Source organism: Pelodiscus sinensis, chromosome 32 (genome assembly GCF_052426305.1).
Source record: "Pelodiscus sinensis isolate ZL-2025 chromosome 32, ASM5242630v1, whole genome shotgun sequence".
Lineage (NCBI taxonomy): Eukaryota > Metazoa > Chordata > Testudines > Trionychidae > Pelodiscus > Pelodiscus sinensis.
Window position 1 is genome coordinate 4,967,557 of NC_143083.1, and position 13,341 is coordinate 4,980,897.

Consider the following 13,341-nt stretch of genomic DNA (forward strand, 5'->3'; position numbering starts at 1 on the left):
GCAACACTTGTGTTTTGTGGGGGAACGATTCCCCTCCCCCTCAGTGCCTCTGCTCTGCTGACGAACTTGGACGCCACTTTGTGCTGGATTTACACACCCCGCTGGCTCGGAGAGCCGGGCAGGGATTAGGGGTGGCACGACACCGAGGGAAAGAGAACAGGACAGAAGGAAAGTGCAGGAACAGAACCGGCTGGAACACACGCAGTTAGATCAATGTGATTGAGCTGTTGGTTTCAGTAACGGCGAGGAAGATTCACTTCCGCTCCGTCGCCCGGTGGGCGGGCGTGTCCCTGAGATGCTGGGGAGTCAGGGCTAGTGCCTGACTCCAAGGAGAGCTTTTCTTCCTAGATCCTGCTGAACCAAGACTTGGCCCCGGATCTCCTCCCAGACCACAGTGTTTCTCTACCAGTGGTACCAGTACCCACAGGGGCACTCGAGAGACGTCTGGGGGGTCCGTCACATCACTGAAATTTGGAGAAAACTGAAGTTTTGTTTTATGTTTTACAGCGTTTTATTATTTTTGTACTTTTTACACCCAAAAATTTCATCGCCTGTGTGACGCAGTGGGGGGTACCTTGCTGGTTGCTAGGCTTGGGTTGTGAGTGACCTCTACTGGCTGCTGTCTGCAGCACGGCCCAGCAGGGCAGGGGATGAGTCATTATGCAAGGGGGCTTCCAACCTGTCTGACGAGTTCTTCCCCAAGGAGCGGAACAATGGAAGGACAGGACGGGGAGTGGAGCCCTGGCTGGGGGCAGGGCTGGAAGTGAGTGAGTTAGTTTCTGTCTGGGAGCATGGAGGCGACAGCCTAGGGGAAGGGGCTGGGATTTAGGGGCCCAGTCTCCCCCATTCAAGGGGGGCTGAGACATCCTAGGCCTGCCCTGGAACCAGATGACATCTGTGCTGTGCTGTATAAGCTCCCTCTGTTCTACTGGCTGGTGGAGTCTGTTCGCGCCATTACAGGGGGTCAGGAGACGGGAAAACCCCAACGCGCCGTCACAGCCTGCCCAGCTACGATTACATTGTTTAAACAAATGTGTGGCAATGGTAGAAAAAAAAATTGTGTGTTTGAAAACTGTAAGTACTGGGGGTACTTATATATAATTTTTTTTGAAACAGGGGTACTTTTTTTGAAAAAAGTGGTGAGAAACACTACTCTAGCATCCGATGAGTTTCTCTCGCACCATCCCCACAGCAAACTCAGTGTGCAGCCCACTTCCATCGTGTCCCCGTGCGGCGTGAGAACGCACTGAAAGCCTCTAGCCTTGCTGCGAAGCGGAACAGCCGCTGTCTGGGCAGTGTGGCCAGGAGGAGGTTTGGGGGTGTCCTCCGTGCATCACACTACAGCATCTCTGAGACCAAACTGGCTGCCTCCCGTGCACACCGGACAGATCTCTGGAAAAGAAAGGTGGGCTTCTCCGAAGACGAACGGCGTCCCAGGTTCCTGGCGATTTCACAGCCGCGTGGGGGAGCGGATCAAAGAAGAGAGTCAAAGAGGGGTGAAGAGGGGAGTCAAGACCAGGGCCGGCTCTAGGCACCAGCAAACCAAGCACATGCTTGGGGCGGCACATTGCCGGGGCGGCATTCCGGCCAACCTTACCGCCCGACGCGGGCCTGCTGGTGGCCGCCCAAGGCAATGGGCGGGGCGGCGGAGCCGGCAGCCTGCAGGGGGAGTGCGCGCTCTTGCTGCCCTCGTGCCGGGCGGGGCGGGCTGGCTCCACCCCCCGTGCGCGGATTGGCTGGCGTGGCTTGCGCGCGAGCGGGGTGTGGGGGGCTGGCCGGGTCAGGGGCTCACCCTGTGTGACGTAGTGGGGGGTAACCTGCTAACTCTCTGGCTGCTGTCTGTAGCACCACCGAGCAGACAAGCGATGAGTCATTATACAAAGAGGGTATCCCAACTGGTTTGGCCAGCTGACCCCCATGGAGAGGAACAAAGGGAGGTGGATGCTGCCCTGGCTGGCGGGCAGGGCTGGGGGAGAGTGAGTTAGTTCCTGGCTGGAAAGCAGAGGAGAAGGAACTGGGGAGGGGGCTGGGATTCCCCCATCTCAAAGGGGGCACTGAGGCCTCTTAGCCCCCAATTCCTGTAACCAGATTACATCTGTGCTGTGCTGTATCCTGGAGGAGCAATAAACCACCCTCAATTCCACTGGCTACACGGGGCTCGAACTAGGTAGGTGTACCAGTAGTTCGGAATAGGAATCCTAGTCCGAACTACCTAGTTCGAGCCCCGTGTAGCCGCGCTGCACGGGGTTCGAACCAGCGGGGTTTTAAAAATGGCGGCTCCCCGCTTATGCAAATGAAGCCCGGGAAATTCAAATCCCGGGCTTCATTTGCAAGTGCGGTATGCCTACATTACCCTCCTAGTTCGAACTAGGAGGGTAGTGTAGACATACCCTCAGAGAGGGGGAGGAGCACTGGAACCTACCAGAGAGATGAGACAGCATCTCCCGGGAGGCCTGCAAGTCATAGCCCATCTAGGGCAGGGGCCAGCCCAGCGGAGCTGCGGCGGCTGGAGATCCAGCTGCGGATAACAGAATTGGAAGCAGAGGATCGAGAGAGGCAGCGGCAGCATGAGCTGGCCATGGCAGAGTGGAGAACCGGCGGGGCCCCGGCTGCGCCAAGAGCGGATGGGCCCCGGGGTCCCGGGGCTGCCAGGCTCTTGGAGAGGCTCGTGGTGGCCCAACTGAAGGACGTGGGTGACATAGACGGGTTCCTCAGTGCCTTTGAGAGGGCCTGTGGACTGCAACGGGTTCCCCCAGCTGACTGGCTGCAGGAGCTCATCCCCGCACTGAACCAGGAGGCGGCCGGAGTGCTCAGTCAGCTGGAGGGCCTACAGCCAGGGGATTACAACTGAGTCAAGGAGGCCCTGCTGCACAAGTTCGGGCTGACCCCCGAGATGTACAGAAAGAAGTTCCGGGGGGTGCAGAAGGGGCCACAGGAGACCTATGTGGATCTGGCCTCCCGCCTGGCGCAATACGGCCGCAAGTGGGTGTCTGGAGTCGGAGCCCAGACCGCAGAGGAGCTGCTCAGGCTGGTCATGATGGAGCAGTTCTATGAAGCGTGCCCACCCAAACTGAGGCTGTGGCTCAAGGACCGAAGACCAGAGACCCCCCAGGAGGCCGGGAGGCTGGCAGATGAGTTCACGGAGAGCCGGTCCGGGTGTGAACGGGAGTCCTGGAGAGAAAGGGAATCGCGCAGAGACCGGATCTCAGCTGAGCGACGGAGGGAGTCAACTACGAGGCGAGCCCAAGGAACAAGTCGTCTGTGCCCCAGAGAACCAGCCAGGGCCTGGACAGAGACAGCCCAAAGCCTAACTTGCCAGCGCTGTGGGCAAAAAGGCCACAAGAGGGCTCAGTGCACCAGGTCCCATGACCTGGGACTTTCCAGGGTTAACTGGCTGGGGCGGGAGGAAGGACAGGCTGCCCCAGAGGCAGGGGCTGGCAGGCAAACTTCAGCTCAGAGTGGGGGGAAGGATGCTCAGTGCACCTCCCCTGGGAGGTCTGACCCTCGGGAGGCGGATTTCTCCGTGTACCAGGTGGGGGCAGGACAGCCCCTGCGGAGCGAGTGCCTCATACCCCTGGAGGTGGATGGGAGGAAGGTGACGGGCTTCTGGGACACGGGGGCGGAGGTGACGCTGGCCCGATCCGACATAGTGGCCCCAGAGCGGATACTACCCCACACGCAGCTGACCCTGAAGGGCATAGACGGGTCCCCATTTAAGGTGCCTGTAGCCAGGGTGCATCTGAAATGGGGGGCCAAGGAAGGTCTCAAGGAAGTGGGGGTGCACCCGCATTTGCCCACTGAGGTGCTGATGGGGAATGACCTAGAGGAGTGGCCCCAGGAGTCCCAGCGGGGTCTAGTCACCACCCAGAGCCAGCAGAGTCCTCAGGGTCCCATCCCAGTGGACACGGGGTCCAACCAGGCTGGGACTCCGGACCTAGGCAAGGGTGGGGAACAGGTCCCGATCCCTGCCTCAGCAGCTGAATTCCAGGCTGAGGTGCAGGCAGACCCCTCCTTGCAGAGGCTGAGGGACCAGGCTGGCCTCCGTGTGGCTCAGCCCCTGGGAAGAGGTGGACAGGAGAGATTCCTGTGGGAGCGGGGATTCCTGTTCTGGGAATGGCTTCCCCCCAGAAAGGTGAGGGCAGGGGGGGTCCAGCGGCAGCTGGTCGTCCCCCGAAAGTATTGCCTCAAGCTGCTGTATTTGGCCCACGACGTCCCTATTGCGGGCCACCAGGGGATCCGGAGCACCCGGCTGAGGCTGCTCCAACACTTCTACTGGCCGGGGATTTTTGCAGCCGTGCAGTGGTACTGCCGGTCCTGTGACTCCTGCCAGAGGGGCGGGAAGGCCCAAGACAGGAGGAAAGCAGCTTGGGGGTCCCTACCCCAGATAGAGGAGCCTCTGGGCTTGCTGAGAGAGTTATGGGAGGGGAAGACCCCCCTGGATGGAGCGTCGGGGGTGGAAGCCGCCCTGGCTGTCCAGAGAAGGCTCGCTGGGCTCATGGCCCCGGCCAGAGAGACCCTGGCCAGAGGTCAAGGCCAGCGGAAGGGTGGGTGTGACCCCTGAGGACAGGCCGGTGCCAGTCCCCCCGGAGCGGGGCGGCGAGTGGACAGAGGGAAGCCAGCTCATGTGGGGCCTCGCCGCGGCCGGCCCGAGTCAAGGGGAGCACCCATGTCCCCAGGGCGGGTTCCCACGCAGAGGACCCGAACTTCCCTAGGTCACGAGCAGAGTGACCCTGCTCAGTTCGCTCTCGGAGGGGGGAGAACTGACATAGTGGGGGGGAACCTGCTAACTCTCTGGCTGCTGTCTGTAGCACCACTGAGCAGACAAGCGATGAGTCACAATGCAAAGAGGGTATCCCAACTGGTTTGGCCAGCTGACCCCCATGGAGAGGAACAAAGGAAGGTGGATGCTGCCCTGGCTGGGGGGCAGGGCTGGAGGAGAGTGAGTTAGTTCCCGGCTGGAAAGCAGGGGAGAAGGAACTGGGGAGGGGGCTGGGATTCCCCTATCTCAAGGGGGGCACTGAGGCCTCTTAGCCCCCCCAGTTCCTGTAACCAGATTACATCTGTGCTGTGCTGTATCCTGGAGGAGCAATAAACCACCCTCAATTCTACTGGCTGGTGGAGTCTGTTTGTGCCATTTCGGGGTGCAGGAGACGGGGGATCCCCAACGCCCCATCACACCCTGGCGCCAGGCCCGTCCCTAGACTGTACATGCATCTGCCGGACACTGACTGAGCGGCCGGGTGGGAGAGGAAATAAACAGCTGAACCTGGGCAAGTCGGTGCATCAGCTGGGGGGGGCCCAGCAGGGAAAAGGCTGGAACCCTGGTGCTGAGATGCTCCCGGCCGCACTGGGCGCGCAGCGGGCCCGGGTCTGGGCGCTGTTCTGCCGGCACCCATGGTGCAAAGGCACCGTCCCACTGGCGAGTCCATCAGCCCAGAGGGCACGAGCAGGAAGAGAACCCAGGAGTTCTGCTTTAACCACTAGCCACGCTCCCCTCCCGGAGACTTGCTGCTCCCTCGTGCTTTAGACCCCAGCGCCAGGATTCCCGGGCCGCCCCGGCAGTGCCCACTGCCCCAGTCTGGCTGTGTCCGGCAGGAGCACCTTTCTGGCTGGCTGCTGGTTGGGAGGCTAGGGGGGCCTCAGACCTGGACTGCCAGGCCTACACTTCTCCCAGCTCCTGCAGGCTCCTGGTTCCCACCGGCCGGTCCCTTGACTCCCCTTCCGCATCCTCGTGTAGGGCCCCTCACCCTGCCATAAGCCTGCAGCCTCCCCTCTCCCCTGCCCCCTTTCTGGCTCCTTCCCCGCCCAGCCAGTTCTCCGGCTGCGGATAATTGTCCCTTTGATGCAGGACGGGGGGGGGGGGGGGAGGGCACGCAGCTGCTGCCATGTGCTCCCCTTTCCCAGCTGGTGACTTGCCCCCCCTAAGAACTAGTCACCCCTCCCCAGCAAGGGCAAAGGGTCTCCAGTAGCACACAGGCGGGGCCACCTGCCAGCCCCCCCCCCCCCCAAGCACACGTTTTCGCCCTGCGTTTCATTATCCACTGCTTGTTTAGCCTTTTGGGGCCTAATATAACTCCTACCCCAGCCCCCGCGGTGCCTGCGCAGCCATGGGGCTTGCTCCTGCCATTCAGTGGAGGAGCATGCAAGTGATCAGCCACACCGGAGCCATCTTACCATCTGGAGAAACTGAGGCACAGAAGCGTGATGTGACTTCCTAAAACCTGACTGCAGACCAGCGTATCGTAACAGCCACATCGGTGCCCTCCCGCAGCCAGCAGGCCCTGACTACTCCCTTCCAATGGTCCCTCTAATCTGGGCCAGCCGGGTGCAGACTACATTTTGTTCTCTGCACGGAGACATATACAAATGTGCACCACCCGGAGAACACAGGCTGCTGGCTGTGGGCGCTCTGCTGATCAGCGGGGTGCCCACACACGTGCCCAGTGGACGGGGGTGCTGCTCCCTTCCCAGAGTGGGGAGAGGAGGCAGGCCTGGCTCCCAGGCCCCTGCACTTACCCCTAGCGAGAGCGGCACCTGCCCCAGAACACGGAGGCTCTGACTGACGGGGCCGGGCAGCTGCGGGGCTCACGTTCTGCTGGCCTGGCCCCTCAGCGCCCCTGTGCCAGGGGAGGGAGGTTAGAACGATCCAGCTAAACGGGCCAGTCCCCAGAGGGGGACCCGGGCCACTATCACCCCCCCAGGGCGCTCCGATGTTTCCATGCGAGCTGGGGGAGGGGACATGAGGGTTTGGGGGGAGAGGGAAAGGAGACAGAGGCTGGTCAGTGAGGGGAAGGGGAGCGGATTGGGTCCAGTCGGGGGGGGGGGGGGGGGGGGGGGGGGGGGGGGGGGGGGGGGGGGGGGGGGGGGGGGGGGGGGTCGGGTTTGGCTGGGAGGGGAGAGGGGGTGCAGGGTGGATTAGGTGGGGGAGAGAAGGGTCCGGTCACTGAGGGGTCGGGTTTGCCTGGGAGGGGTTCGGTGAGTGGGGGGGGGCGGGATGTGAGTGGAGGGGAGACAGGACGTAGGCTGGGTTTGGCCGGAGGGAGCGGTGGGAGTCAAAGAGCCGCAAGGTGAAAGGGGCGTTTCCTCCTGAGTGCCTGTCCTGCAGCGGGGGCGGTTTGCTTGGGGTGGCAAAAAACTAGAGCCGGCCCAGGTCGGGACTCATTGCAGGCAAGGATCTTTAGCGTTAAGTGTGTGAGCCTAAGGCGAGGTACCGATGCTTAGTTAACAGGGCACCTCGAGGGTCCTGACCTTGAAAGCGTGGAGGCCAGGGAGCTAGAAATAAAGGGCCTTGGCTCACTCCATTCCTTGGGAAAGATAATCCTAGAATCCTAGAACACTAGCACTGGTAGGGACCTCGAGAGGTCGTCAAGTCCCGTCCCCTGCCCTCATGGCAGGACCCAGCACTGTCTAGACCATCCCTGGCAGGTGTCTGTCCAACCTGCTCTTAAATCTCTCCAGAGATGGGGATTCCACAACCTCCCTGGGCAACTTATTCCAGTGTTTCACCCCCTGACAGGCAGGAAGTTTTTCCTAATGTCCAACCTAAACCTCCCTTGCTGCAGTTTAAGCCCCTTGCTTCTTGTCCTGTCCTCAGAGGCCAAGATGAACAAGTTTTCTCCCTTTTAGATACCTGAAAACTGCTCTCATGTCCCCCCGCGGTCTCCAGACTAAACACGCCCAATTCTTGCAGCCTTCCCTCCTAGCTCATGTTCTCTAGACTTTTCACCATTCTTGTTGCCCTTCTCTGGCCCTTCTCCAATTTCTCCACATCGTGCCTGAGATGCGGTGCCCAGAACTGGACACAAGACTCCAGTTGAGGCCTGAGCTGGGAGCAGAGCAGAAGAAGAACTTCTCCTGTCTTGCTCCTGTTACTCATGTGCCCACGTCCCTCCATGCAGTGCCCAGGGGGAACGAGGTGACGGTTACTCTGGACAGCAGCAGAGAGCAACTCGTCTTATTGTACGGAACTGACAGTGGGGGGACACTTCACGCAGGAAAGGGTTAATGCTGCCTGAGACAGGACGGTGCCGGGCACTGGCCCTTTGAGGGCAAAACCCAGCCCTGAGCGAGGGCGGAGAGCAAAGCCCCAGCTGAGGCAGCTCTGCTAATGAGGGCCCAGCTGGGGGCCATATAAAGAAGGGCTCCTGGCCGGAGAAGGGAACTGACTGCTGCTCTGGATAGGGAGCAGGACGGACTGGGTGGCAGAGGCAGAGGCAGAGGCAGAGGCAGAGGCAGAGGCAGAGGCAGCGGCAGCGAAGCTCTGGCCAAGTTAGTTCTCAGGCTACAGGCCCTGAGGGCACTAGGGCTGCAGAGAAGCAGGCAAAGGCAGCAGGTTCCCCACCCCCTTGCCAGGGCTGAGTGGCCATTGCAGACAGCAGGGGCTAGGTGCAGGCTGGCAGTGGGTCACTGAGGCAGAGTGGGGGCAGGGGACTGGGTGTTCCCTGGGAGGAGAATGGGGTGCCCTGGGGAGGGGAGGACCCTGGGGCGCAAAGCTGGCTAAACACCCATCCCCGGAAGGGGGCTCAGACAGTGGAGCGGGCCGAGTCCTGGCCTAGGACTGAGCCGGTCTGGACTAGAGGGGGAGTGAGACGACGGGGAGAGCCCGGCAGGAGGGAGGCGTCTGGCGAGCTAATTCCCGCGGCTGGCCCTGGAAAGACACAAGGCCTCCTGGGTGAACCATCCCCCCCCCGGGACAGGGGCGAGAGACCCGCCCTGCCCCCGGCTCCGTACCTGCCACAGCGTGTCGAACTTGGTCCCCTCGGGGATGGAGTACTTGCCGGACTTGTCCTGGTCGATGCGGTAGTGATACACCGTCTTCCCGTAGACCAGGGACAGCGCGTAGGTGCCCGTCTCCTTCCTCTCTCTCAGCCTGGGGGGAGGGGGAGGGCCTGAATGGCTGGCTTTGGGCTTGGCCGCAGCCTCTCCTGGCGAGGTGGGACAGGCTCCCTCTGCAACAAGCCTGGTCTCAGGCCAGGGGGTCTCACCTCGGGTGGGGCCTCATCTGAGGAGACTCCCCGGCTGCTTTCTCTCCCACCAGAAGGGGAAGCGGCTGCCTGTCTCCAGCCGGCTGCGTGGACTCCCTTCTCCCCCGGCTCCCCGCCTGGCGCCCCCCACCAGCAAGGGTGGCGATGGGCATGGGCACCCCCCAGCTGCCCTTCCAACTTTTGCCTTGTATAGCCGTGTGGCCCCCTCTGGGTTCCCCAGCTTTGGGGACTCCGGCTCTGCTCCTTTGGGGACATGGGCCGGGCCTGGAGCCAGAACTTCCTTCCAGGGGTCAGGTCGGCGGTGTCCTTTAACCCCCCCCCCAGCCCATGTGTTGCAGCCCCCAGTCCAGTCCCAACCTGCTGCTCCACTGGGCTGGGGTCCTGCTGGATGGAGCCAGAAACCACCCTGGAAAGCAAGAGCGGGGGGCCCCAGTGCACAGCCTGCTTGTCCTCTCCTGCCCCCCACAGCCCTTGGGCTGCCCCTCCCCCAGCTCCTGCTCCCCCGGCCCCACAGGCCCGAGCGCAGCCTCCCCCGTAACATGGCAACAGGCCAGCAGTGCCTTGGATACTCACAGGAATTTCCCATCAGGCTGTGCTCCAGTGTAGAGCCTGCGCTCCGCCTCGTCCCGGGAGATGTTGCCGTGGTACCAGGCCATCTTCTCGTGGGCGGTGGTGGCAATGAGCTTCTCGACCTGAGGGGCCTGGCTGATGATGGCCTGCTCGAGGGCATCGCCCTGCAAGGAAGCGAGAGGGAGAGGGTTCCGCCCAGCCGCTGCGAGGCGCCGCGCCAGGCGGGCGCTGGGTCTCACTGCACCCTCCTGGGCAGGGGCCCGTGGAGTGTGTGGAGACCCCAGAACCCCTCTCTGGGTCGCCGATAGCTCTCGGCACCACCGGAGAGCGACGGGGCTGAATTCTGCTCCCTGGCAAATCCAGGGCGACTCCGTCATCCCAGGTCTCGCTGGCCCTCGCTGTGGGGAAGGGCCCCGGGTGAGAGCCAGGGAAGAGGGCTGGTCGCAGGCCCCGGGTCTGTCTCCCACTGTCTGTGTGCAGCTGTTAACCGCTCTCCTGCCTGCTCCCTTGGACCCCTTCAAAGCAATGCGCCGGGCCGGGCCGGGCTGGGCCGGGGTCCAGGAACACGCTGACAGCTACGTTCTCCTACGTCGCACGAAGGGCCTCCACTCGCGGGCGGCTCCCCTGGGCCTAGCCCCAACGAGAGCAGGCCCCATGTGCATGTAATGCCCGTCCTGCCAAACGTATCCACCACCAGGCTGCCGGCAAGGGGCAACAGGGGGCAGCTGCCCCTGGCCCCAGCCCTTCCACCTGAGGTCCCACACTTTCTGGGAGCATGGAGCTGCCCTCCCTCTCCCTCCCCCCCCCCCCCACACACCTCGCCCAGGGCCCCAGCAGGTCCATCAGCCCCCCTGATCTTTCAGAGCCACCTTCGGGATTTAGCGATTTCTCCTGGGCAGTGGGTTCCCAAGTCTCCCAGGGGGGTTGCTGCCCCTTTGTTCTTAGCACAAGTGGGGCCTGGCCTGTCACAGGGGATCATGTAACTAGAATACAAGGAATAACCACAGCACGGGCAAGCCATCGCTTTTAGCTCTGCCGGGCAGGCGGGGCAGGGTGGCCTGTCTGTGGCCGGGTGGCCTGTCTGTGGCCGGGTGGGGTTGCCAGTTTGGGCTGCGTGTGTCCTTGGAAGTTTCATCGCCTGGCACAGTGGTTAATCAAAGATTAAGCTTTAATTCTGGGAGGCTCCAGGACAGTCCTAGAGGGTAGGCAGCCCTGCGGCAAGGACTTATTTCTGTTAGAACAGTGCGGGGGGCCAGGGTAACCAACGGGGGCCTTCTGTTGCCTCCACCTCACGGAGTTCCTTACTCTGCACCCCAGTGGGAACGGGGAAGGAACCTCAGAGGGGCCAACCCGAGCCGGGCAAACAGGAAACATGCTAGCATGTGGAATTCATTGTTGGCAAAGGCGAAGAGATGGGCACGAGAGGGAATAATATTAACTGGGTTCTGGACTCACTGGCTCAGCTAAGAAAAAGGCCCCGACAGCCCAGTGAAAACCTTCGCTCAGTGCGCAGCAGAGGCCGAAAGCCCCGTTTTAAGGCTGTATGAGGCGAGACCTGGAAGCCCCTTGTAATCAGCGGTGCTGACACTCTGGGCTGGGCGCCCCGTCTACAGTCATAGAATCATAGAATAATAGGACTGGAAGGGACCTCGAGAGGTCATCGAGTCCAGCCCCCCGCCCTCAAGGCAGGACCAAGCTCCACCTACACCATCCCTGACAGATGTCTATCTAACCTGTTCTTAAATATCTCCAGAGAGGGAGATTCCACCACCTCTCTTGGCAATTTATTCCAATATTTGACCACCCTGACAGTTAGGAATTTTTTCCTAATGTCCAATCTAAACCTCCCCTGCTGCACTTTAAGCCCATTACTCCTTGTCCTGTCCTCAGAAACCAAGAGGAACAAATTTTCGCCTTCCTCCTTGTGACACCCTTTTAGATATTTGAAAACCGCTATCATGTCCCCCCTTAATCTTCTTTTTTCCAAACTAAACAAGCCCAGTTCATGAAGCCTGGCTTCATGGGTCATGTTCTCTAGGCCTTTAATCATTCTTGTCGCTCTTCTCTGTACCCTTTCCAATTTCTCCACATCTTTCTTGAAATGTGGCGCCCAGAACTGGACACAGTACTCCAGCTGAGGCCTAACTAGTGCAGAGTAGAGCGGCAGAATGACTTCACGAGTTTTGCTTACAACACACCTGTTGATACAACCTAGAATCATATTTGCTTTTTTTGCAACAGCATCACACTGTTGACTCATATTCAACTTGTGGTCCACTATGACCCCTAGATCCCTTTCTGCCATGCTCCTTCCTAGACAGTCGCTTCCCATCTTGTATGTATGGAACTGATTGTTCCTTCCTAAGTGGAGCACTTTGCATTTCTCTTTATTAAACCTCATCCTGTTTACCTCTGACCATTTCTCTAACTTGCTAAGGTCATTTTGAATTATGTCCCTATCCTCCAAAGAAGTCGCAACCCCACCCAGTTTGGTATCATCTGCAAACTTAATAAGCGTACTCTCTATCCCAATATCTACATCATTGATAAAGATATTGAACAGTACGGGTCCCAAAACAGACCCTTGAGGAACTCCACTTGCTATCCCTTTCCAGCAGGATTTAGCACCATTAACAACAACTCTCTGACTACGGTTATCCAGCCAATTATGCACCCACCTTATCGTGGCCCTATCTAAGTTATATTTGCCTAGTTTAGTCGGGCCCTGCGGAGCGAAAGGTGCTTTGGAAATGGGCAGTCTGGCTAGTGGCGGGGAGCAGCCCGAACAGGAAGAGCGGCAGGAAAGGCTGTGACTGTTTTGCTTCGCGAGGTGACTGGGCTGGGATGAAGTAGATGTGTACAAAGGGCTGGACGCTACACAGCAGGCAGGGAGGACGCGTCCAGCCCTCCTGTCTAGTAATACGTGAACAAGGGGACAGTCTATGAACACGTGTCACATTTAGCACCGATAACCGGCAGGGTGTTCTTCACACCATGTCTGAGCAGCATGTGGATCTCACTGAAGCCCAGAGCACAGCAGACTTCAGAAAAGGATTGGTGACGAGTCGGGATAATAAATACACCCACAGTTACCTGAGACGGAGGGTGACATTGTGTAAGCGACTCGTGCTATAGGGCAGGGGTGTTCTCACAACGGGTTGCACCCCAGCACTGGGCCGGGAGTGTCGGGCTCTGGGCTCGCTGCTGCAGGGGGATCAGGTGAGCAGTGGGGGGGCTAAGGCAGCTCCCTGCCTATCCTGCACCACAGACCGCGCTGCTCCCCAGAAGTGGCTGCAGCAGGCCCGTCTCCTAGGCTGGGGGTGGAGAGTGAACAGGCCTCCGATACTGCCCCTGCTCCGAGCACTAGCCCCGCAGCCCCACTGGCTGGGAACCTGCTGCCCGCTCCTTCTGGGGCAGCCTGGGCCTCTCAGCTGGGTACCCCTCTTCCAAACGAGGGGGTGCCTGACAGAGAGGGCCTAGAACTGGAACACGCTTCCCCCTTTGGTCTGAAAGAGCCGGAACGTGGAGCCCTGCGGGCAAGGCTTGGGGGAGGGGGTCCTGGAGACAGGAGGGCGTTGTGTGTGGGGCTGGCTGAGCGAATCGGCCCCCTTCGTGCTGCCCCGTTCCAAACCACGTGCACCGTTACCCTGCGGTGCAGGGCCTGGAGCCGGGGAGCCCGGACAAGCTAGCCCTGCTCCAATGCCCCGCTCCTGCATCCCTGGGACTTCGCTGAGCGCCCAATGGCACCTACAGGTCAAACCTCCCTGGTCCGGCACCCTCGGCACTT

The 13,341-nt window shown here is 60.6% G+C and overlaps 1 protein-coding gene across 2 annotated transcripts in view; it reads right to left on the reverse strand.

Annotated features, from left to right (window-relative positions):
- Window positions 1-13,341, reverse strand: part of ZAP70 (zeta chain of T cell receptor associated protein kinase 70) — a 58,639-nt gene that overhangs the window by 14,919 nt on the left and 30,379 nt on the right. For both annotated transcript variants that reach the window (XM_075903180.2, XM_075903179.2), the window contains exons 3-4: window positions 9,558-9,718; window positions 8,731-8,869 (exon numbers count right to left, since the gene is read on the reverse strand). In XM_075903180.2, the coding sequence (XP_075759295.1) occupies window positions 8,731-8,869; window positions 9,558-9,718 (300 nt within the window). The remainder of the gene's footprint in view (window positions 1-8,730; window positions 8,870-9,557; window positions 9,719-13,341) is intronic.